The sequence below is a fragment of the Ammospiza caudacuta genome, chromosome 21, assembly GCF_027887145.1.
Source record: "Ammospiza caudacuta isolate bAmmCau1 chromosome 21, bAmmCau1.pri, whole genome shotgun sequence".
NCBI classification, from domain to species: Eukaryota; Metazoa; Chordata; class Aves; order Passeriformes; family Passerellidae; genus Ammospiza; species Ammospiza caudacuta.
Window position 1 is genome coordinate 9565587 of NC_080613.1, and position 23602 is coordinate 9589188.

At 53.8% G+C, this 23602-nt stretch overlaps 1 protein-coding gene across 1 annotated transcript in view; it reads right to left on the reverse strand.

Moving 5' to 3' along the window:
- Positions 1-20291: 20291 nt before the first annotated feature.
- ARRDC1 (arrestin domain containing 1) overlaps positions 20292-23602 on the reverse strand; it is a 38664-nt gene continuing 35353 nt past the window's right edge. Inside the window, exon 8 of the mRNA XM_058818361.1 lies at positions 20292-22749. Within this exon, the coding sequence (XP_058674344.1) occupies positions 22685-22749 (65 nt within the window). The 3' untranslated portion in view covers positions 20292-22684. The remainder of the gene's footprint in view (positions 22750-23602) is intronic.

The following is a 23602-nucleotide window of genomic DNA, read 5'->3' on the forward strand; positions in this document are numbered from 1 at the left end:
AGGAAAAAAAAATTTTCTTTTCAAAGCTTAAGCAAATCCTTCATCAATGAAGCTGATGAAGACACAAAAATCCTCAGGGTGGATTATGAAAATGAGCAAAGGCAGGACCAGCTCCAGAAAAGTGAGGCTCAAAGCCAGGCTCAGAGCTGGCCTCAGCTCCTTGTGACCACCTGCACAGGTCACAGAGCAAGCAGCAAAGAGGATGAACAGCATTTATTCCCCACTCTGGGTTAAAATTCAGAGGTGGAGAAGTCCCATGAACTGTGAGGATCCCAGCAGCAGAACCTGCCTGTTCTGGGAGCACAGGACCAAAGTTGCCATGGCAGCTTTTGGGTCTCTTTCCACACCTGAGGAAACCTGAAGGGTTTGCTGCAACCTGACCCAAGGCCCTGCTGTCCATGGCTGTGAGGTTCCAAACCAGCCCAGTGCCAATGCTCAGGTGCCTCCTTGTGCCTGCTCACAGCTCTGGGGCATCTCTGTCCCCTCTGAGCTCTGCCCATGGCACACAGAGCAGAGCACTGGGATGTGCTCCAGCCTCACCTCAGTTGGCACCTCCAGCCAAGCTTCCCAATTCCAAAATAGCTTCTTCCCCATTTGACCTGTTACGACAAAAACCACAGAAAAATACAAAAATTCAAACAGACAGAATGATAAATGCTGGAACTATATAATGTAAAAAAAGAAGTAAATTAATCCAAGGACCTGAAGACTGGTGCAACCACAATTTTGGCATCTTTTTAGCCATTCCTGATAAAGGCACCTCTATACATGACAATTCTATTGAGACAGGTCAAAGTTAGACCTAGAGAAATGCTCTCCTGCCTGAATGTGCTGATACCAACATGGCTGTGCCCCAAAACTTCACAAAGAGCTTCAACCTGGGGATCATCATTATACAAATAGAATATTCATTAATGGTCATTACTTTCAGAATGCAAAGGAGCTGCCATGATCATCCTGTCAATTATTTCTACAAATGCAATGGATAAAACCTGTAACTGGGGGGAAAACACATCACTGCTTCTTCCTGCTCTGCTGAGGAGGGCTGGGAGGAGCCCAGGAGCCCATCCAAAATGATCTTTATGCCATGGAAGCAGCTCACTCACTCAGGAAGGCTAATTTTGCCAGCAAAAGCTGCAGCCAGGTTCAAACCATCCAAGACACCCACACAGCATTCCTGGATGGAGGCAAGGCTCACACCTGCCCACGCAGCCAGGGCCTGCACCTGCAGCTGCTGCAGTGTCTGTGCCCCTGTGTCACACAAACAGCTCTCCCTGCAGGGCTGAATGCTCTGGAACACTATTACTGGCAAAATTGGTAATTACTGCTCTGATGCATTCATGTTTGCAGGTCCCAAACCCCCCAGTCTGGCCTTGTTGGGTAATTCCAGAGTTCCCTGAACACCTGCACAGGTTACAGAGCAAGCAGCAAAGAGGATGAACAGCATTTATTCCCCACTTTGGATTAAAATTCAGAGGTGGGGAAGCCCCATGAACTGTGAGGATCCCAGCAGCAGAACCTGCCTGTTCTGGGAGCACAGGGCCAAGGCTGCTCAGGGAGACTCCACACCTGAGGGAAACTGAGCCCTCAGCACTGCCCTGCTCCTCTTCCTCCTGCTTTGGGTCTGCCCTGGACCGTGGGCTATTCCCCCATGGAATTGTGTTCATATAAACAACCGTGCCACAGGGAGATCCCTCATCACACCCCAGGGGCTGTCAGGGCAAGGAAAGGGGTTTTAATCTGATTTTGGGCACCCTATCCCTGGAGAAGCTGCTGCAGTCACATCAGCAGCTCAGAGGATGCACTAGAGAAGATAGAGATGTTAACTGCTCCTCACAGAAGCTGCCCAGCCCAGCAGGCAGGGAGGTGATACAGCCTCCTGTGGGGAGGGACAGATGTGCCCAGTGCCACAGCACAGCTGGAGAGCTCAGGGGAGGGGACACAGCACCCAGATAATGGCAGAGGCTACAGGGGATTAACTCTGAAACTCAGCCGGGGAAAACTCACTGCTCAACTCACATGGAGATTAACAATCATTCTGATTCAAGATTCTCACAGAAAGAAATGGGGCTGATGAGCCACTGTGCTCCTTCCAGCCTGATTGATCAGTGATTCTGTGGCTGCCCATTTTCCTGGGAATTGCCCTGCAGAGGTGGCCTGTGTCTCTCAGCCCCCAGGCAGCAAGGGAAGAACAATCTGTTGGGACAGCCAGGAATGTCTGGCAGAGGCAGGAAATCCTCTCTTTCCTTCTCCTTTCCTCCCCTCCTGGGTGATGTGACACACAGGGATATTTCCAGTTAGCAGTGAGCATATTTCCATGGGCCAAACCTTCACAAAGTTCTGATAATGCAGTGAGAAAACAATCCTGCCTGATTTTCCTTCCATGCAATTTAACTCCTAGTACTGAATATAACACACTCCTTCCCACTCCTGTGCCCAGAGCCAAACAAAGCTGATCTGCTGGAGAGGGAGGTTTAAGTAGGATTTAAGATCTGCCTTGAACTCCTGGTGGCAGCCCACGATGGAGTGGATCCTACCCAGGTTGAAAAACCACATCAGTTTCTCACATGTGGAATAAAAGAAAGCATTGAGAATTTGTGCCAAAACATTCAGGGCTTTTTCTCATTCAAAAAAAAAAAAAAAATTAAAAAGTAAAACAGCTGAACCAACCAAGAGAGCAGGGTTTTTCCCAGGGTTTCTGCAAGGCCAGATGGAGGCTGTGGCTGGGGGATCCAGCAGGGCATGGGATGCTGGGGGGATCCAGCCCCTGGGATCCCCTCCCTGCTTTCCTGCATCCCCTGCCCTCTGAAACCAGGCCTGAACCTCCAGCTGCAGCTGCTGTGCTCTTGCAAGACCACGTCAAAAACCCAAACACAACAGAACAGAAAGGAAAGGTCACTGAGGTGACTCGTTCAATTCTGCTTCAGAGAAGTCCTTGACAGGTTGTCAAGGTGGATTTGTTTATTAAAAGTGTCTTTTTCCTAGCAAGGAGCACAGAATGTCTGTACAATAGATGTCATAATTGCCCAGGTTTGTTAATAATTGCATCAGTTGGAACAGGATGCATTAGCCTAATTTAAGAACAAAATAAGAACATATGAAAGATCACAGGTCCCATTTTCAAGGTGAATCCAAGGCTGCTATCACAAGTCCAGAGATGAGGAGCTGGACCTTCAGAGTCCCACTGGCTTTGATCACAAATAGTTCATACTTTACAAAGTGCTTCTGGAAGTTTTCTATTCCCTTCATCAGGCCTGGCCATGATGTCAAGGAATAAAGCCAAAAACCAGAGCACATAAAATAGCGACTGTTATGTAACTCGCCATCTCTTACCTAATGAAGATAATCTCTACATTTAAAAATTAACATTCAGCACTTCTTCAACAATTCCAGTTAAAGGCTTTCAACACCAAGTCAGGCCTTTGAACTTTGGGGGAAAAATTACCTCTGTTTTACAGCTGGGAAAAGCACCACAGGCAGCAAAACCTCAACCAGCCTTGCCTGGACACTTCTTTAACTCCTTTTGTTTAAGCTGCTGCCTGCCCCATTGCCTGGGCACACTGCAGGGAGACTGCTCTCACTGCAGCTGATGGCAAATCCCTCCCTGACTTCTGGAGGTTTGGATCGGGTCCCAAAACTCTTTTTAATATAATACTCCAGTTTGGATAATCTTCTGTCTTATGGAGGGTCAATGCTGCAAACTCTGCTTGCACTTAAGTCCCATTGTCTGTCTGCACCAATTCTGCACAGTCAGCATTTCCTCAGGCCTCTGCTCAGACAGCAGCACCCTCACCAGCCCCAGACACCAAGCCAGGCAGCTGCTAAGGGAGAAAAAAGAAAGCCAAACCCACAGATTTACCTTTCCTCAACACTCAACCACACAGTCCCAGCCTCATTTCACACATGGGACCACGCTGCAGGAACCCTGGAACACAAGCTCTGAGCTTACAAAGCACCCTCCACACTTACAGGGCAATAAAAATTAGCTTAATTAATAATACATCGGCAAGGAAATGTTAACGAGCACCCAGCAGGGGGGCAGGGAGTGCTCTGTCTAATCTCCTTGTGAGGACTGCTTGCTTTGGCAGGGATCAGCAACTGCATCAGCATCACCATGGGGCAGGGAGGGCTCTGAGTCACCGGGACACACCAGCAAACATTCCCATCTCTCTTCACAGCAGACACTGTTGCATCAGGAGTTACACTTGGCAGCCCCACATCAACTTCCACTGAGGAGTTTTGGTCATTTAAAGAAGAGTTTTGGCTATCCTGGGCATGCAGAGTATAAACACACACAGACACGGGGCCTCCTCCTCCTCCTGCAGCTCTGTGGCCACGTCTGCAAATTCTGCAGCTCTGCCCACGCCGGCCTCGAGCTGCTGGGTCACGAGTGAGGGGAACCAGCCCAAACCTCCCTGTTCTTGGGGAATATCCAAGCTGTGTCCTTTGGGTTTGCCCACCCTAAAGAGGCACAGGGTGCTGGGGCTCATCCCAAGGCAGACAATGGAAATCCTCCCTCCCAGCTGGTTCTCCTCCTTGTCACAGGAGAAGACAAGTGCCAGGCTGGGGCTCCCAGCCCCAAGGCAGCCCTGGGGCTCATCCCCTGCAGGGCAGTGTGGGGAGGAGGTTCCCTGCAGCCAACAGAGCAGCTCTGCCTTTCATGGGAAGCATGGCTGGGAACAAAGGCCCAGTGGAGAAAGGCAAACTGGCTGGGGAAACTGGCCAAGGCCCAGACCTGAGAGATGAGCCTCATTCCACATCACCTCCTGCCCTTCCTCCTCCTCTTGCACAGCCCTGGGGTCACAGCAGGTCCATACCTGAGCCACCGGGGATGGGATGGGGATGGGATGGGGATGGGATGGGGATGGGATGGGGATGGGATGGGGATGGGATGGGGATGGGATGGGGATGGGATGGGGACAATCCATGTGTCCTATGTCACTGAGACAGCCCCAAACCCCAATTCCAGCCCACACACCAGTCACAATCCCAGCAGCAACAGCCACACAACGTGCACGTCCTCCCTGCACAAAGCACAGCATCTGCAGGAGGAGGGAAAATTTGGGGCTGCTGTCAGCCAGGGGCAGGAGATAAATGATGTCTATAAAGCAGCCTCTGTGAGGGCAGTCTGGAAGGCTGAGAAAACATCAAACCAGTAAGGTTTTAATAAAAGCCATAAATGATTAATACCAACGTGCTCTTATCAAAGGCAAACTCCTGGAAACACAAGAACATAACCAGATTACCAGCACAAAGGGCACATTCTACAGGGAAGGAAACAACAAAACTCACAATAAAAACCCAGAAGAAGGGTGAGATAGGCATGGAGCTCACTGTGTGTGGCAGAAATCTTTTTAAAATCTTGAAAAAAAAACCATGAGAAATACAACTTGCAGCTCCTAGAAACCAGAGTGGAAATAAAAGACAGAATATGATCCCCCCTCGCTGGCCTTTCCCAACGCTGCACGCCGGCAGCTCCTGGCGCTGTGAATTCCGAAATTCAAAGCAGACAGAGCTGCAGTTTGTCTGTCTGCTCACGGGTGGCACCTCCCTGCTGCAGGGGGATGGCACTAAAGGACAGGCAGGACCTTCACCTCACCTCTCCACACATGGAGCTACAGGAGCTGGCACTACAGCAAGAGGAAATATTCCAGCTCATCCAGGGCCATCTTTAAAGGAACAGTCCTTGTTTGTCCTCAGAGTGTGGCAAAAAGGATTAAATATTCCAGATGTCACCTCCAGGCCCGACAGGACACCTCACAAACAATCACCTTGCATATTAAGAAGGCATTAAAGCCCCAATCTGAATCCAGCCCAGCAAAACTAAAGAACACCCCTCCTAATCCAAAGAACAAAAGGATTTCAAATGTATGGGATTCACAGACCCTTAACACTTAAAACACAAAAGCCATTACAAACAAGTTTGCAATTAAAGGCACCTCATGTCTTGGTTACCAGTTCAGCAGAGCCTTCTGGGTGTTGATTTAAGCCATCAAATATTGATAATACTCTTCAATTAATAAAATATTCAGACTCATCTTTTAGATTCTCATAATCTGGAGGTTTTTGTGCAGACTGGCAGGATCCTACATGGAACCACACAAACCAGCTCCCAGCCCATTGTTAATGCTTTCATCTCCCAAATACAAATATCCTCTATTTTACACCTCCAAACCCACACTTGACAGGCTGTAAATTTGCTGCCAGCCTCAATGGACATATGAAGATAATTTCCCAGGTCCCAAAAATGCTTTAGTGACTCCAACACCCATCTCCTATTTAGTGCAGGTCCCTGTGACCTCCAGGCTGGAGGTGCTGCCCCAAACCAGATCCCAAATCCTCCCCACAAGGCAGGAGGAGCCAAAAGGAGCCTCCAGCACCTTCCATGTGCCTCAATCAAAACTCACACACAGGGAATGAACTTCAGTCAAAGCAGCCTAAAAATGTGCCTTGGGTGACACCCCAGGAGCTGAGATAATCAACAGAGGACAAATTAAACTGCAGGGAAAACAAAATAAAATATACAGAGGGTTTTTCCACCCAGCTGCTCCCACCTGGGCTGAGCTAACCCAGCATCAAACCTGGAGTCAGTCTGGCAATTGGGCAAGGCTTTGGAATCACAGATTTGGGATATTTGCATTCACTGGATGCTGAGGAACACCACGTTTCAGTACCTCCCTCCCAATTCTGCAACAGGCATACTTTCAATTCCCAAATCAGCAGCTGGATGAAGCATGTAATTTTGAAACCCATTAATCCTTTCTAAGTCTTCTACCATGTGCATGTTTAATTTCCCACTTCTTGAAACAATATTATGATTTTTGAGAGAAGCAGAGCTTCTGAATGCTCTGGGTCAGCAGTATGAAACATCCCCAATTCCCAGTGAAGTTGGATAAAGCATTGGGGTAATTTGCCTTCTGGCTTTGAGCCTGTGGGAGAAATTACCTATTAAAACTTCCTCTGAAACTGCAAGGATTGGAAATGTGCAACTGGAGAGGAAGAAGGTAGCTCAGATTCTCAAGAAAACAGGAGCTGATGCTTAAAAATGAAAAGAAGGAGAGAAATATGGATTTCATTGCTCTCAGGGCTGTACTTAAATGCACCTGCAGGTCATGGCCAGGAGCCTGGGGAGACCAGGGCTCCCTTTTTCAAGACAACATGCTCAAATCCTTCTGTCCACATCTGCACTTGAGTTCCAAATTAATTAAAAGCCTGGAGCAGCACTCTGAACAACATTTACCCTAATCAAGGCCCCAGCACAGCCTGTGGCTGCTCAGACACCTGCACTGCCATTCCCTCTGCACAGAGGTGCCCTCCTGCCCTGCTCCCTTCTCTGGGGCTGGCTCAGCCCATCAAGCCCCTCCTGGCTACCCCAGAAGCAATAAACACCTCATTCCTCTGATTTCCACCAGCAAGAACACCAGGGGCAGGCAGTGCTGCTGCAGCATCCCAGGGCTCCTGGACTGGCACAGGGAATGGATCTGTGCCATCTTTGGGCACCTCTGATCCCCACCCAGCTCTGCTCCCCAGTCCTGCTGCTGCTGTAAATGCTGCACTGAGCTCACAGCACCTTCTGGAGCAGGTTCTGGCCCAGCTGACCCCAGGATTTACAATCACTGTCATTATTTTTATCCCTGTTCGCAGAATTTCACATTTCCCTGGAACGCTCAGTCACTTACCTGGCTTTATTTTGGGTTTATCCATGTCAGCCTGGTTATCCTGCTCCATATTTACTTCCTCCCCAGCTGCACCACCTGCAAATTTCCTCCCTGTCCATGTGCTGGCTCTGCAGGATGATCAGCCTTATGCAAACAGAAGTGGACCTGAATTTTCTCTGCCACTCAGCATCTCCCTGTCCTGAACTGACACTGCCTCAGAGAGCTCTCCTGCCAGAAGGAGACACTGAAAAGGATGGATTAATATGGAATAGCCCATCCCCAGCCCCAAGCCAGCCCCTGGTACACCCAGACAGCTCAGGTGGGCTCAGGATCTGCCTGTGCCATCAGTCAGGCAGCAGCTCTGAACCATCCCAAGCAGAAATCCAGTCTGAGACAGGAGCAAATGGCAAAAAAACAATGGTGGGGATTGTGCTGGGCATTAAGGAAACAGGAATCCTCCTGGAGCAACATTTCCTACTTGAAAAGAGGATGTGCTGGATGTGCTTGATACTTTCTATGCTACAAAGTTTTACTTAAAAGCAGGAAAGCTTTGAGAAGCTTTTCTATTTTAGACACAGCAATACCACACTGAGAGTTCTTCCAAGCATGGTTTATTCTGGGTTTAGGAACTGCCCAGAGCTAGGAGGGGCCACACCAAACTCTTCATTCCCTGCTGGATTCACTTCACCACTTCAAGCAGACTCCAGCCATCAGCAATGGGCTGTCCCTGCCCACACAGCCCCACATCAAGGGAGCACAGACTCACAGCCCTGCTCCTCCTGATCCACACACAGCTGGCTCAGCTCCGGGGTGACCTTTGGCTGCCACAACAGCCAGCAAGAGGGAACTCTCCAAAATGTGTCTTGAAGCACCCAAACAGACTCCTTGAACCTCTCACAAAACACAATTTCCTCTCACCTCCTCCTTCTCTGGGGTGCTGTGGCCCAAACCAGCACTTGGCAAGAGGGAAAGTGTGGGAAATTGATTTATAGCAAATTTCAGCATTTCTTACCTTAAGGTTTGCACACTATGTGAGCCCTCTGTCAGGTGTTGAGAATTTTCCATGAATCAATTTCCCAGAGGGAAGAGCGTTTCTGGGGTGGAGAGGGGAAGGGACAGAGGCCAGGCAAGCTGGTAAAGAGCAAGGCTCAGACTGGCACTGCAGATCAGCCCAGTACAGCTGCCCTGGTGCACACTGGAAATGGGATATCCACGGCCCAGCACCAGCCCAGGGATGTCTGTGCCCAGCTCCAGAGACTCCAACAGGCTCCCCCATGGAGGAGCTGCTTCTTCTCCTCGTTGCTGTTGGGCTTTTTGCTGGTAATTGCATCTCTCCCTTCTTCTGCTGACACAGCAGTGGCAGAGCAATTCCTTTGTATTCATGGACAGAGAACTGTGGGCAAAACTCCTCAAATGGAGACCAAGGTTCTGCTTTGAAAAGCAAAAAATGAGGCACCTTGATCTGGGATCACCTCTAAACTAATAAAGCTGCATCCACAGCAAGGACCTTTATTACAATTTCAGCAAGAAGAAATGAAAAATCATTCTCTCCAGCCAGCATAATTATATTGGAAGAGTTTATTTAAAGTATAACCCAGGCTTTTGATTCTGCCTTGACTGACAAAATGTTCTTCAGATGCTCTCTTCAGTCACATTGGCTCAGTCACATCAGCTTAGCACAGCTGAAGGGCACTTCTAAGGCTTTCTTAAAGCTTCACAAGTCCTATTTGCTCATTCTGTTATTATTTAAAGTTTCTCTAGGTGGAAGAAAAGGATGAGTTCCCCATGGACCTTTGCCAGCCCACAACATGTGAGAACTCATGGAAAAAATAAAAGTTGGCACCTGTTTGACACAAGACTTCACCAGCCAGGGCTGTGTGTAATTATTATCTTGTTAACAAAGTAACCTCCCTACTTCAGAAAAGTTCTAAAACCTCCTTATGAGTATCGGATAGGAGAAAAAAAAAAAAAAAAAAAAAAAAAAAAAAAAAAAAAAAAAAAACCACCAAAAAACCACCAAAACTAAAAATTCTTTTTTTGTCCAAAGACAAAGTTAAAATGCATTAACCTGGTGCCCCAGGAGAAATGCAACACAAGTGAGCACAGGTGTGCTGTGTGTGCTCAGTGTGCTGTGAACACACCTCAGGGATCCTGGGGAAGCAGCTGCCCTGCAGGACACAGCTCTGAGGGGGAATGCTGGGCTTTAAAACACACCAGGTCTGCCTGAGATGAGTGACTGAAATGTGAACAAAAACCACAGAGGCCTCTCCTGGCTGGCAGGAGGGAATGAGGGAGGGCAGGCCTGGGAGCAGAGCTGGATGGTGCCACACCTGGCAGACACACAGTGGGAATCTGCAGCTCCCCCTCCCTGCTCCTGGGATCCCTCCTGCACTCAGCACCTGCTGCAGGAGCCTCTCTCCAGGCAGAGCAGGGAAATGCTGGCCCTTGATGCTGTGGGGAGGTGACTGAGCTGGGAGGGGGCTCAGGGAGCTCCCAGCACTGGCTGCAGGGGATGAGAGGCGAGATCAGAGCCAGGGAGAAGCCTCAGCATCACCCTGACCTGAGAACTGCTCAGCCCAGCCTGGGGAGCTGCTGGGTGCTGAGCCCATCCCAGATCCAGCATGAGGAGCTGCTAGGTGCTGAGCCCAGCCCAGAATCCCCAATCCATCCCCAGCATGAGGAGCTGCTGGTGCTGAGCCCATCCCAGAATCCCCAATCCATCCCCAGCCTGGGGAGCTGCTGGTGCTGAGCCCTTCCCAGATCCCCAGCCAGGAATTCTGCCTGCTCTTCTCTCTCGTTGCTTTAGAGATCAAAGCTGCACCTCCAGAAGAGGAGATTTTACAGATCCAAACAGACAGAAGGAAAAAAAAAGATGAAAATGCAGCGTGACTTCTGAGGGAACCACTTCACTCAAAGCCACACACACACCTCGCTTCCTGCACCAGCCTCCCCAGGTCACCACAGGCCCCAGGAAAAACAGCACGGCCTGAACTCCAAACCTGCACCAAACAAGTATTTTGGGAAGCACACAAACACAAGGGCAGCTCTCCAGCAAACTGGTGCAAACTGGAGGAGCAGCATCAAATCTGATGAACGTGCACCTCACACATGCTGGCTGAGTGAGGCTCAATTCCTCAAATCTCAATTCCTTAAAGTTTGAACTTTAGTGCAGTAGGTCTGAAGCACGTAACAACCCCAAACTGGGCTGGATATAAGACATCTGCTAAAGAAATCCAACAGCAAAGTCAGATCTTTCTGCAGCCTCGTGGTTACTGCACCTAAGGACTGCAGCACAGCCATTCCCCAGCACAGAGATCACCTGGGACAGGTAACAGAAGAGAACAACAACTGAAGTTCACAGGATTTAGCAAGAACTTGGTGTTCAAAGAGATCCTCCCTCAGCCATCAGCACTAAGATCTGGAAAGAAGCTGTTCTAGACTGGGAGTTTTTGTCTGGAGTTCAGTGGCTGTCAGCAGAGTTGGTTGGGCACTCCCTGCAGACACACAGACATCACCTTCCCAACCTGCCCACTCCCTCCTAGCTCTCTGCTGGGAGCAAGGATCTCCTCCCAAAAAACACCTCTGCACCTCTCTGAACCAAGTGAAACCATTCCATCTTGCACTTGGCAGAATGTGGGATGTTTTTCCTTGCTCTCCCACAGCAGCACTGGGGAAGCAAAGAGCTTCTCCTCCAGTCCCCACATTCCAGCCTGAGTTACACCAACTTCCTCCCCTGTGGCCTCAGAGGGGTATAAGCAAGATGTGGCCTCAGACAGAACTGTTCATGGGGGAGGGGAGGAATTAAACTCCAAATGAGTCACTGTTCCCTCCCCATAATCCACAGCAACATCTGGGGATGCTGTGCCTGACTGAGAGCAGGGTTCTTAATGCTCTGCTCACAGGGCAGACCCAGCCAGGGCCCCTGGAGATGCTTCCCAAAATAAAATCTGTGTGTCTGCAGGGTCAGGACTGACCTGTGCAGGAGGAGTTGATGAGCTATGAGCCAGCTCCTGCCCCACTTACAGCCCTGCCACTCTCCTGGAAGCAAAACAGGACCACAGAGTCACAGAGGCACTCAAGGGCTGATTCCTCTGTCACAGGGAAAAATTAACTCATCCTCTGCAAAACATCAGGGAAAGGCAGCAGGATCAGGCCAATGGGGATGGAACAGAAAACATGAAGGAAGTGTTGGACAATCTTCCAACAATGATGGGGATCCTGTCTGAGGAATAAATCCAAGCTGTCTGCAGCACTTCCAAAGCACTGCCAGTGTCACCTGTGTGACCGTGACACAAACCTCACCTGGGCCAGAGCACAGCCCTGCCAACCAGGCACTGCAGAGAGAGAGCTGGGAGAGGCAGAGCCAGCCTGGCACACCTGGGGGGCACAGACAGTGACCTCACCTGGCTGTGGGCACAAGCTGCAGTGGGTCTGTACACGAGTGTGCACCTGGATCACAGTCTGTGTACAGTGCACACCTGTATGACAGTCTGACAACGATGCACACCTGTATTACAGCCTGTACATATGTGCACACCTGTATTACAGCCTATGTACACCTGTACACCTGTATTACTGTGTTCAGTGCATATCTGTATTATGGTCTGTGCACAAATGTACACCTGTATGACAGCCTGTGTACAACTACACACCTGTATCACAGTCCATACATCAGTGACAGTCCATGAGTGTACACCTGTATTAATCTGTGCACAGTGACATCTGTATGACAGTCTCTGCACAACAGTACACCTGTATGACAGTCCATACATGAGTGCACACCTATATGACAGTCTGACAATGATGCACACCTGTATGACAGCCTGTACATACATGCACACCTGTATTACAGCCTATGTACACCTGTACACCTGTATTACTGTGTTCAGTGCACATCTGTATTATGGTCTGTGTGCAAATGTACACCTGTGTTACAACCTGTGTACAGTGCATACCTGTATGACAGTCTCTAGTCTCTATACACCTGTATGACAGTCTGTGTATGATGCACACCTGTATGACAGTCTCTGTACAACAGTACCCCTGTATTACAGTCCATACATGAGTGCACACCTGTATGACAGTCTGACAATGATGCACACGTGTATGACAGCCTCTGTACAACTGTACACCTGTATGACAGCCTGTGTACACTGCACACCTGTATGACAGTCTGAGAACGATGCACACCTGGATCACCGTCTGTGTACAAATGTACACCTGTGTTATAACCTGTGCACAATGCATACCTGTATGACAGTCTCTGCACACCTGTATTACAGTCCATACACCAGTGTACACCTGTATTACAGTCTGACAATGATGCACACCTGTATCACAGTCTGTGTATGATGCACACCTGTATTACAGTCCATACACCAGTGTACACCTGTATTACAGTCTGACAATGATGCACACCTGTATCACAGTCTGTGTATGATGCACACCTGTATGACAGTCTCTGCACAACAGTACACCTGTATTACAGTCCATACACAAGTGTACACCTGTATTACAGTCTGACAATGATGCACACCTGTATGACAGCCTCTGTACAGCTGCACACCTGTATTACAGTCCATACACCAGTGTACACCTGTATGACAGTCTGTGTATGATGCAGACCTGTACGACAGCCTCTGTACAACACTGCACACCTGTATGACAGTCTGCGTACAATGCAGATCTGTGTGACAGCCTTTGTACAACTGCACACCTGTGTCGCAGCCCGTGTCCGATGCACACCTGTGTCATTACCTGGTGGCTCTCTCAGTGCACCAAGGCTCAGCAGCCAGCCCAGCCCAGCTGCTCTGCAGCGTTCACCTGAGGGCACAGACTGTGACAAGTTTACACTCTGTGCACAGCCGGGGCTGAGCCGCACACGGAGCGGTGCTGCAGCCCCGTGTGCCCTCACAGCCCGGGCACGGTCACAGCCCGGCTGCCGCCACCCCCGGCAGTGCCCGTTCTGGGGGATGCGGGGCCGTGTCCCCCCGAGCCCGGCGGGTGACGGGGCTCTGCGGGCACCCCGGGATCCCTGCAATGCTGCGGCTGCCCCGGGATCCCTGCAGTGTCCCGGGCCAGGCTGGACGGGCTTGGAGCAGCCGGGAGTAGCGGGTGGTGTCCCTGTCATGCCAGGGGTGCCACTGGATCCTCGGGTCCCTTCCAGCCCGAACCGTTCCGTGGCTGATTGCACATGCCCGGCGCGGCTCCGGGGAGGCACGGCAGGGCTGCGCTGTCCCCGTGTCACCGCGGCGACGGCGCCGGCAGCACCAACTCCGGGCCGGGCTCCCCCGGGACGCGCAGCCCCGGCTCCCTCAGGGGCTCCTCCCGCCCGCGGCCCCGGACCCTGCATGGCTCCCGCCGCCGCCGCCCCGGAACCTGCATGGGTCATAGCACCGGCCCGCCCGCCGCCGCCGCCGCCGCCGCGCCCGGCCGGGCCCCGGACTCTGGATGGATCCGCGCCAGCGCCGCCCCGCCGCATGGGGCGGCCCCGGAACATGGATGGCAGCCCCGCCGCTCCCCCCTCCCGCCTCCGCCACACGCACTCGCTCCCATTGGGGGGAGCCCAGGAATCTGTATGGCACATACCACTGACTCACCGTGGAGGGGTGTAACTTATACAGAGTCCTGGGCCCCCCTACACACAATGGCAGCAGCTCCCACATTCTTCCCCTCAGAGGAGTTGGACTGAACCATGGGGCGGCGGGGGCACGGCCCCCCTCCCGGCCTCCGACAGAACCCGCCTGGCCCTGGGCGATACCACTCCACGCTCCCCCATCTTCCTTCCCCCCGCCCGGGTAGATGGACGCCGCCGCTCTCACTCACCTCGGCATCCACTGTGGCCATGGCCGGAGCCCCGGAGCGCAGCCCCGCCCCCCCGGCGGCTCCTCGCGCCTTGGCTCCGCCCCTTGCCCCTCATTCTTCTCAATGGAGACTCTCGGCCGGGCACTGCGCATGCGCGCGGCAGCATGGCGGCCCCCAGAGGCCCCGCTGTCCGTACGCTGTCATGGCGGCGCCCACTGGGAGGTGCCGTACGGGCGGAGCGGGGATGGCGCTGCGGTGACACGGGGACAGCGCTGGGCTGGGACGGAGCCCGCGCTCCCCGCACCGCCCCCACAAACCGCGGCTCCTCACTGATCCCCCCGAGTCCCCTGCACACGCCCAGGCTGCGGGGAAAGAGCGGCCCCGCTCCCAGCTGAGCGCATCGTGAGCTCCCCAAACTTTCAGCAGCACAGCTTGCCCAAAAACCTACATAAAATAAAATCGCTGCAAAAATCGCAGAAAGCGTCAAAAAGTCCCTCTGTTTTTCCTGCCAAAAGGTTGAAAATCACCTCATTTTTCAGCTTCTCCCACTTTTGGGTCATTTCAGCCCAGTTTGGGCTAGGTTTTTGGTGTCTGTGTCACCTGAAGACAGAGATGGGGCAGATGGGGCAGAGGGAGCAGCTCGCCCTGGCTCTGCCCCACAAAGGGGTCCCTTCAGCCTCTGCACTCCCCTTCCCACACCTCAAGCACCCACAACAGCTCCAAACCTATCAAACCCCTCAGGGCCCTTCCCAATGCCCAGGCCCTAAACCCATGGTTGTAAAACAATTATCCCTTTTACAGCTCTCCACTAAAGCAGAAAATAGCACAAGGGGGAGATAAACACCTGCAAGGCTTCCTTGGCCCCACAGCTGCATCAGAGGCCACCCTGAGGAAGTGACACCTGCCCCAGGGAGACACAGGGATGGGCAGGTACTGCTGCACCAGCCTCCTGGACAGAGCAATCCGTGTTTCTTGGGGGAAAACAGGAGCCTTTGAGCGCTCTGAAGTCAATTTACACATTTATTATCCGCTTTCTGGAGGGACAGACCCCATCCCTTGGTCCTCAGGCCGCTCTCATGTAGCCCCAGCTGACACCTCGCTCCTCTGAGTGGACAAATGGACATTTCTGTTCTGCTTCTCCCGAGGGGCAGCTCCCATCTCTGCTCCCTGTGACAGGGACAGGAGCCAGGGCACGGCTGGGGCTGGGCCAGGGCAGCTCAGGCTGAGCTCAGGGCAAGGCTCTGCCCCCAGAGGGTGCTGGCACTGCCCAGGCTGCCCAGGGAATGGGCACGGCCCCGAGGCTGCCAGAGCTCCAGGAGCCTTTGGGCAGCGCTGCCAGGGGTGCCCAGGGTGGGGCTGCTGGGGGGGCTGGGCTGGGGGATCCTGGGGGGTCCTTCCCCCTGTGCTCCACAGGGAATCTCTCGCCCTGCAGCTCCGCGGGGAGCCCTGGCCGGGTGCGGGGCACAGCCGGGGTTATCCCGCTCCCATCCCACAGCTGTCGCTGTCGCGATGCATGGATTGACCCGGGTGGTTCCGCTGCCCCCGCTGCCCTCACGCCGCGCTGCCCCGGGCTGGGGGACAGGCTGGGACAGCGCTGAGCTCCACCGGAGCGTCCCCAGCGGGGCCCTCCTGGGCTCTGTGTCCCTCCTGGTCATCCTGAGTGTCCTTCCCGGTCCTCCCGGGCTGTGTGTCCATCCTGGTCACCCTGAGTGTCCCTCCCGGCCATTCCGGGCTCTGTGTCCCTCCTGGTCACCCTGAGTGTCCCTCTGGTCACCCCGGGCCGGACCCCGCAGCCCCCGCGATGCCGAGGAGCGGAGGCACTCGGGGGAGTGTGAGGAACCCCGAGAGGCTCCCAAAGCCGCTCAGAGCCCCGGGCGAGCCCTCAGGACACCGCGAGCAGCCCCGAGGCCGCTGCGGGCCCAGCAGGGGAAGGAGGCGGCGGCCCCGGAGCGCGGCCCGGCAGCGCCCGCCCGGCAGCGCCGCGGTCAAAATAAGAGTCCCCGGGCCTGGGGACCCGCCCCCAGCCCGCCCCAGCCCCTCCGAGCAGCCTCTCCCTCAGTTCGGCAGCAGCAGCTCATTAATTAATTAAATTAATTAACCAACCCTCAGAGAACCCCCTGTGCACCGGCGGGGCCGTGGCAGCGCCCCCGCGGAGCCCCCGAAGCGGCCCCTGCGGTGCCTCCGCTCGGTGCGGACACGGAGGGGCCCCGGGGGTCCCAGAGCTGCCGGGGGATGGGATGGGATGGGATGGGATGGGATGGGATGGGATGGGATGGGATGGGATGGGATGGGATGGGATGGGATGGGATGGGATGGGATGGGATGAGGAGGAGGAGGAGGAGGGTGGCGGGGCGGGTGTCCTTCCCCTGGGATCCCCTCGGCATGGGGAGACTGCTCCCCGCACGAAGAGACACCTCTGGAAAGCTCCGCTCTGACAGGGGCCGGGGGCAGCCTGGACATCGCCCACCCCACACTGAGGGTGCCCAGCATTTCCCATCCCGCACTGGGGGTGCCAACATCGCCCCATCCTGTACTGGGGGTGCCCAGCATTGCCCCATCCTGTACTGGGGGTGCCCAGCATCACCCATCCGGTACTCGGGGTGCCAACATCACCCCATCCTGTACTGGGGGTGCCCAGCATTGCCCCATCCTGTACTCGGGGTGCCAACATCACCCCATCCTGTACTGGGGGTACCCAGCATTGCCCCATCCTGTACTCGGGGTGCCAACATCACCCACCCCGCACTGGGGGTGCCCCATGTGGGATGTTGGGAATCGCCTGCCTTCATCCCTGCTCCTACAAAGCAGACCCGGCCTCTCCAGCCTTTGCTGCGGGTCTGCTTTCCCCAGATGGACACAGGGACACAGTGGCCACTGGGACAAACCTCCCCAAGCCATCAGGGAGGGGAGAAGCTCCCAAAAGAAGCCGAAATAACCAGGAACACACAGAGTTTTTGCAGCCCATCACCACTGGACACCGCTCTCCTCCACCTCAATCCCATCCTGAGCGAAGGCAGCGGGGCGAGGACTATGCCAGCGCTCCCTGCTTTCCTGGAGCGGCTGCTGGGAGCCGGGGCAGGGCCGGGGGCTCGGCCGGGGCAGGGCCGGGAAAGGGCCGGGGCAGGGCCGGGCAGCCGGAGCAGCCTCGCCGAGCTGCAGCCGGGCGGACATCGCCCTCTCCCGCCCGAGCCGGGCGAGCGGAGCCGCAGCTGCACATCCTGGGATTCCGGGCAGCAGGAAGAGCTCAACCCCAGCGCCCGGAGCTTCCTCCGGCCGCGGCCGCGTCCTTGCAGCGGCACCTGCCCGTGGAGCTGAGGCGAGGGGGATTGTAGGCTGGAGCTCAGGGCAAGGCTCTGCCCCCAGAGGGTGCTGGCACTGCCCAGGCTGCCCAGGGAATGGGCACGGCCCCGAGGCTGCCAGAGCTCCAGGAGCCTTTGGGCAGCGCTGCCAGGGGTGCCCAGGGTGGGGTTAGGACGGATGATCTTTGTGGGTCCGTTCCAGCTCAGGATATTCCATGATTCTGTGATTCACCTTCCCACCCCAGCCCTTCCCCTGCCGAGCTGCAGGAGCTGTGGCTTTGCTTTAACCTCAGCTCTAAACCAGGCTCCGAGCTCCAGCTCCAGTGGGGATCCTCCGCTGACAGCCGTGAACCACATCTCACCATCAGGTCTCAGCATCCAGACAGCTGAAGTATCTTTATGATCATCACATACCCAGAGCAAAACACCCTTGGTCTTAAAAAAGATCATCTTTATTTACATTTTTCCAGTGCTTTACATTTGGGGGGTTAAAACCCAGGACAAAAATACTCCCCAGAAGCCGTGGTAAACATGGAAAACTGCGAGTTTACATTTCAAAACCCATTTATAAATTGCACAGAAGTCTTAGGTTGTACAGAGCCATCACAAATTGTTGTATAAAACCCCAAAATCTGTAAAGAGAACCACAGGCATAAAGAATTACAGCCACGAGTAGTGGTACAAGAAAGGGCACAAGTTTTGTGGGTTTTACCCTGCCAGTCTCTCTTGGGGAGGAGGGATGGGACATTCCTGTTGCAGATAGTTGCAAATATTTTAAAATATAGAATAAAACCCAAATGGAGCCTAGAACACCCTGTATCTCCTGTCTTGTGCTGGCTCAACAGGAAAACGTGAAAATGTTCTAGCAGAAAATATTTGTTTTTACAAAACTCCTGGAAGTTCAGTGGAAAGCTAAAAAAGAATCATTGTCAAAAAGAAAGAAGAGCCTTTGCATCCCCCAACTCCCCTTTCCCCATCTCCTGCAGGCAATGGGACAGCAGATGCCAAAGCAGAGTTTAGTTTAGGACACAAACAACATTGAAAAAGCCAAAGGTATGGAGGTGGAACATGTGGAGAGCAGGAAAAGAACAAAACCATGAAGGACATAAAAGCAGCAGGGGAAAAAAAAGAACTGATGATATTTTTGGTGTTTTCCACTGGACACTGAGTTTGGAAACAATTAACTCACAAGCTTCTCTCGTGCCCCACTGCTCCACCTCCCCATTTCAAACAAGCCCAAAAACAATTGCTTCAAAGATCTGAGCCAGGAATTAGAATGAATCCCTGCGTGCTGAAGTTCTTTCCCCAGAGCTGTGATCAGAAAAATGGGCTTTTCCTCTTTATTTCAGTGTTCAGCAAGAGGAGGGAGGGATGATCAAGGGCCTAAAGGAGCTCCCCAAGAGGTGGAACCAGAGAGGCTGTGGACAGAGGACAGAGGGGTTGATCCTGTCTGGAGAGGGTGAGTCCAAACTCAACCCCAGACCCAAACACTGGGTTTGCCCCACACCCAAAGCCCTCCCCAAGGAAATGCTGACAGTGCCACCTTGCAAGCGGCATCAAGGAGAGCTGGACCAACCCCTCCATCCTGCAGTGCTGGCCATTTCAAAGGGCTCCATAAAGCATTAGCCAGGCTCTTTGGGTCAGCCAAGGCAGGGCAGGAGGGGTGCAAAGCACTGATTGTCACTTGTAATGTCAATTCTCCTGCACAACGAGGCTGCTCAGAGCCAGCCCTGGCTGATGGCTGCTGCACCCTGCCTCTGAGGGGCCCTGCACAGCAGCTGGGCTGGGGAGCAGCCCTGGCCTCCAAAAGGATGAACACCACCCTGAGGTGCAGCTCCAGCCCATTCCTGCTCCCTCCACAGCAGCTGGTGGTGATGGACACTCCTCACCAGACAAGAGTGTCCCCATTTCCTCCCTGCTTTGCAAAGTGTACAGCAGGAGGTCCCAAAGACCAGTTTGTACCAAATAAAACTGGGGAGAGCAAGCTGAGGTGCACAGGAGCACTGCAGAGACAGGGCACAGCATGGGCTGGGTGGGGGCTCCTCCTCCCCAGCCTTCACCATGGATGGGCCAGTCCCAAAACAGAGGTGGAACAATCCCAAACAAAGGTGGAACAAGAAGATTCCCAAAACAAAGGTGGAACAATCCCAAACAAAGGTGGAACAAGGACATTCCCAAACAAAGGTGGAACAAGGAGGACAGCTGGGAGTCTGGAAAAACAGCCCAGTGGCTCTGGCCACAGCAACCAAACAGCAATCCCATTTTCCAGCCAAGGAACACGGGCTGGACACATCAGCAGCAGCTCAGCCCCAGAGATGGAGGAGCTGAGAGAGAAGGCCTGCTCCCAGCCCTTCCTGCCTCTCCCTGAGCCTGCCTGGGTCAGGAGCCTGCAGCCCAACCCAGCAGGTCCAGAAACATTCACAGCTCACAGGAATTTTTCCAGGGGTGTGGAAGGGATTTGGGTTGAAGGATTTGCACAGCCAACAGCAAGGAAGGCCATGGAGCCGCAGACTGAGCCAGGCAAGACTGGTTCAGCCAAGTGGGAGGAAGAGGAAGAGCACTGAGGAAGAGCTGTCCCTGCCTTCGGCCCATTGGGGATGAAGAATGATGCTCATGGCAGGCTGGACCACCCAGCAAAGGAGAGTCTGAACCATGGAAGCTGGGCAGAAGCATAAGCTGAGAAGAGAATGAAGAAGGATCTTTGTGTCTGAGACACAGATCACAGCCCAGGCTACCTGCAGTGACAACATTGAGACAACACCTGCATGTTTCAGCCATGGAATGACCAAAGTGGGATTGTGGGGAGGAGCCTTCTTCCACTTTCCATAAGTTTATCCCAAATGGCTCTTTAGGTGCTGGGGCTGGTGGTCTGCAGCCCTTCCAGCCAGACCTTGGCTATGCCATCTCCATCCTCCCAAAGGCAGAGGCTGCTCTCCCCCTCCTCCCCTCCAGGACTCCTGGGCCACTTGGACAAATCCTGGCTTTGGGACACAGGGCCTGGGAAGCAGCAGTGCTGCAGTGGCTGCTCTCTCCAGAGCCAAGCCTGTGGCGCCAAATTCCCTCCAGCCATGGGGAATTTTGAGCCTGGCACTGTGGTCAGGCCACACCGTGTTTGTTTTCCCCAAGCTGCCTTGGCAGAGTTCACCACCCTTCCTGGTGAGAGCAAAAAACCCTTCATTTTTTAAGAAATCAGCAAGGTGCATTCCTGATTTGGCATGAACAGGCACATGGATCAGCATCAGAAATGGATGAAAAAGCACAGCATTTCTCATAGAATAATTTATTAAATACAGCATTAAAATTTGTATTTCTGAATTCAATCATTAAAAACAACTTCATCTCATATATATATATATATATTTATATATATTCAGGGACAATGACAATCACTCTATCATCATTGGTGCATCTTGTGCCAGCACTGCTCAGAACGGCACCTTTGCTACACTACCCTTAAAGCAGTTCAATGCTTAAAAAAAAATAAAATAAAAAAGCATTTGCAAAGAAAGAGTGCAAAGCAGGGCCTGTCCCAGCTGCCTGAAGGGTGTGCAGAGGTGGCTGAGCATGGAGGCAGCAGCTGGAAATGCTCCTAAAGGTCTGTCAGGTATTGCCTGCCCAGCCTGGGGCCGTGTGGGGATGAGCTCTGAGGTGCCAAAGGTCTGGAGGCCACAACTCCAGCCTGGCTGGGCGCCTGTGGCTCTGAGGGATGTGGCTGTGGTTTCCTCAGCTTGGGCAGTCAGTGCTGAATGAGCTAAACAAGGTGTGTGAGGGGAAAAAGCCCAAAAGAAAAATTGCAAGAAAACCCAGCTCGTTCCCCCAGGTGCCAGGTGCAGCAGAGGCTGCAGCTCCCCACGGGCTGTGTTCATTGTCACATTCTGCTCAGGCCCAGGGGGCACACAGCAAACCAGGGCCACCACAGGGCCCTGGCAGGGACAGCCACTCCCAGGGACAGCCCCACAGACAGGGGAGGGATCCCACGGGCAGGGCCCCTGGGCAGGCTCAGAGGTAGCATCAGACAGACTTTTGTGATTGATGGTCACTTAGCTGCAGCCTGGGAGGAGAGGGCACCCTGCAGGACATGGATGTGGTCCCCCTGCTCCAGAGTGAGCAGTGCTGCTGTCCTGTGTGCCAGGGCCCAGCAGTGAGCAAGGGCAGGCTGTGTCCCACAGGGCTCTGTGGGGAGAAGGACACCCCATCCCACACCAGGATCTTCCCCAGAGCTCACCAGGGCTTATCAGCAAGTGTCCCCACGAGCCCCGCTGTGCCCATGGCCACTGACACTGCCATCACTCCCCCCACAGCTCAGGTACAGTGAGGGTTTGTGCTTTTGGCTTTTCTAAAGTCCCTGACCTTCCGAACCTGCTTACTCCAAGAAACCTCCTGCTATCCTTAGGACCTCTGAGGACAAGGAGGAAGGGCTGTCAAAACCATTTGTGGAGAGCACACAGCCCCTGAAAGAGGAGAACAAGCCCACACAGCTCAGCCCTCCCTCAGAGTGGGGCTGTGCAGAGTCAGGAGTGTTTCAGATAAGGCATCGCAGGTGCTTTGATAGTAAAGCAGTTAGTGTTGACTACAGTACTGGAACAGGCTGGCCCAGGGCACAGGGCCACATCCAGCTCCCCAGCACTTGGAGGAGCTCCAAGGGGAGCTCCAGGGCCACATCCAGCTCTCCAGCAGCAGCAGGAGACTGTTCAGGTTCCCTGACCTCTCCTACACACATGCAGGCTGCTCTGGCTGCCCTTTTTGGTTTTTTTACCCCCTCCCTAGAAAGAGACTTCAGAAGCCCAGGCTGGGATGTGGCAGCTCCCCCCCAAAGCAGCCAGAGAGACAAGAAGACGCCTTGTGCTGTACCAGACTGTGCCACAGGCGGGTGCCCCGTGGTGCCAGGGTGGGCAGTGCCAGCGGGGTCGGAGCAGGGGAGGGCTAATTGCCATTGCTGATGCTGGAGTTGGCACTGCTGCAGCTCTGCTCGTAGGATGGAGGTGCCTCTGTGGGGGAAAGGAAGAATGAGAGGGGTTATGGTGGGTTTGGGATGCTCCTTTCACCCCAGTCTGTGTGACCCAGTGCAGAGTGAAGCAACCCACTGACACACACTCCCTGCCAGGGCCCCTCAGCCTGCCCAGCTGAGGTTACAGGGGGTTTGTAGGGTTTGAGCCAGCCAGTCCCATCCCTGCCCTGATGCCCATGGAGGTTAAAATCACCACCTCACAGTCTTGTTCTGTTCCTCCCTTTCTTTCCTAAGCATCCTCCTGTCTTCCAGCACCTCCAGATCACTCGTGCTCCATGTGCCCAAACCCAGGGCTGAAGTAACACACGGAGTGTTCTGTTACCCCAGTGCCAAGAGAGGGGCTCATTTGGGTACAAATGTGCTAACACACACTGCTGGCCTTGTCACCCCTGTAACAGCCCCAGGAACCCAGCACAGCTCCAGGGATCCAGCACTCACTGCTGGCCTTGTCACCCCTGCACAGCCCCAGGAACCCAGCACAGCTCCAGGGATCCAGCACTCACTGCTGGCCTTGTCACCCCTGTAACAGCCCCAGGAACCCCACAGACACTGCTGGCCCTGCCACCCCAGCACAGCTGCAGGATTCCAGCACGCTGGGATTTCCCCGAGCTGCTCCACCCTGGACACTTTCTCAGCTCCCACCCCCACAGCTTCAGACCAGCTGTAGGCCCACTCCAAGTCAAACAGAAGATTTCAGTGACATCATTTTCCTGGCTGTGCTCCCACCAGCCTCACCACAAGCCAAGAAGTTTTTCTATCAGTGGGAGGCTGAAAGCTCTTTTAAGAACAGGGAGATCCTCTCACGAGGAGCCCAGGGCAGGCCTGGGCGTGGA